General features: G+C 76.3%; 1 protein-coding gene across 1 annotated transcript in view; it reads right to left on the bottom strand.

Annotated features, from left to right (window-relative positions):
* The window catches only part of AURANDRAFT_69107 (expressed protein), a gene marked incomplete at both ends in the record, with an annotated part of 3,499 nt that extends 2,226 nt beyond the window's left edge, over positions 1-1,273 (bottom strand). Inside the window, 2 exons of the mRNA XM_009044856.1 lie at positions 13-289; positions 879-1,273. Of these exons, the coding sequence (XP_009043104.1) occupies positions 13-289; positions 879-1,273 (672 nt within the window). The remainder of the gene's footprint in view (positions 1-12; positions 290-878) is intronic.
* Between the last annotated feature and the right edge of the window lie 84 nt (positions 1,274-1,357).

The following is a 1,357-nucleotide window of genomic DNA, read 5'->3' as shown; positions in this document are numbered from 1 at the left end:
CGCGGCCGTGACGGCCGCGACGGCGGCGACGGGCTCCAGGCAGAAGCGCCGCGCCGTCTCGACGATGGCGCGCTCGAAGGACCGCGGCACGTTCGCGGCCCGCAGGGCCTCGCCCGTCGTGCGCAGGGCCAAAGCCACGGCCTCGCCCATGGCGCCGCTTTCGACGCCCCGCGCGAGGCCCTCGAGGCCCGCGTCCTTGGATTTGCTCGAAGGCGACAGGCGGTCCTCGGGGACGACCAGGGCCGCGCACCAGGCGAGCGCCATGGCCTCGCCCTCGGACCGCGCCTTGCTCGAGGAGCGAAGCATTTGTTGTCGAGGGCGCTCAAACGGTGGGCATACTCCGGTACGCGGCGCGGTGTCTGGGTCGAGGTTGACGTTGTCATTTCACTCAGCAGCCCGTCCGGCCTGACCCAATGGTTCGTGCTCTCGACAATCGAGAAGGAGGTGCCCACCATCGTCAGCCAGTCGTTGTCCCAACGCTCGTCCGACACGCGATGCCGCCGCCGCGGAACCTCGAGCGCGAAACGGATCGCGACGCGCCGCTCCTCCCGGAGGCGCCGGACGGGCTGCGCGCGCCCCTCGACTCGACGGCGTCGCTGGCGCTGCTCGAGCTCGGCGCGGACTTTTGGCGCCGCGCGCTCGCCGTGGACACGATCGCGCTGCTGGAGGAGCTCAGAGGAGCCCCTCGCGCGCTCGTCGACGCGCACCCCGGCGACTTCGTCGTCGTCCGCGAGGCCGTCCGCGTCGCCGCGCTCGCGTCGACGCACGCGGTCCGCCGGGCGGCCGGGGGCGCGGCCTTCCACGCGCGCGGGCCCCGACGCGCCGCGTGCGATTAGTGGCGGCAGGGGCTCCCGGGTCCCGCGTCGAACGCGCGGAACCTGAAGACGAGCGCGCGGAGCCCGCGGAGGGGCTCGAGGAGCTCCGGGTCCGAGCCCGGCGCGAGGGCGCCGTCGGCGGAGCGCTCGAAGACGCGGCGCTCGCCGCGGCGCTCGTAGGCGACGCGGAGCGCGAGGCCCGGGTCCGCGGCGACGGCGGCGGACACGCGGCGCCGCAGCTCGACCCAGGGCGTGCCGAAGGGCTCGAAGGCCGCGGGCGCCGGCGGCCAGCCCGGCGGCGGCCACGCGGCCGCCGGCGGCGCGATGTAGAACCCGGACACCGCGCCGCTCCGGTCGAGCGCGTCCGCGGCGGCCGGCGCGAGCCAGCGGCCGAGGTCGACCTGCATGCGGCGCACGGCCGCCGCGTCCGCGGCCGTCACGACGACGCCGTCGGCCATGGCGCCGCCGCCGAGGTCCAGCGCCGCGAGCCGCTCGGCCGTGAAGAGCCAAGTGGTTCGACGCGCCGCCCTCGACGCGCAGTT

This window comes from Aureococcus anophagefferens, assembly GCF_000186865.1.
Source record: "Aureococcus anophagefferens unplaced genomic scaffold AURANscaffold_931, whole genome shotgun sequence".
Lineage (NCBI taxonomy): Eukaryota > Pelagophyceae > Pelagomonadales > Pelagomonadaceae > Aureococcus > Aureococcus anophagefferens.
The sequence above is the reverse complement of the archived record's forward strand: the minus strand, read 5'-3'. Positions and strand labels throughout refer to the sequence as shown.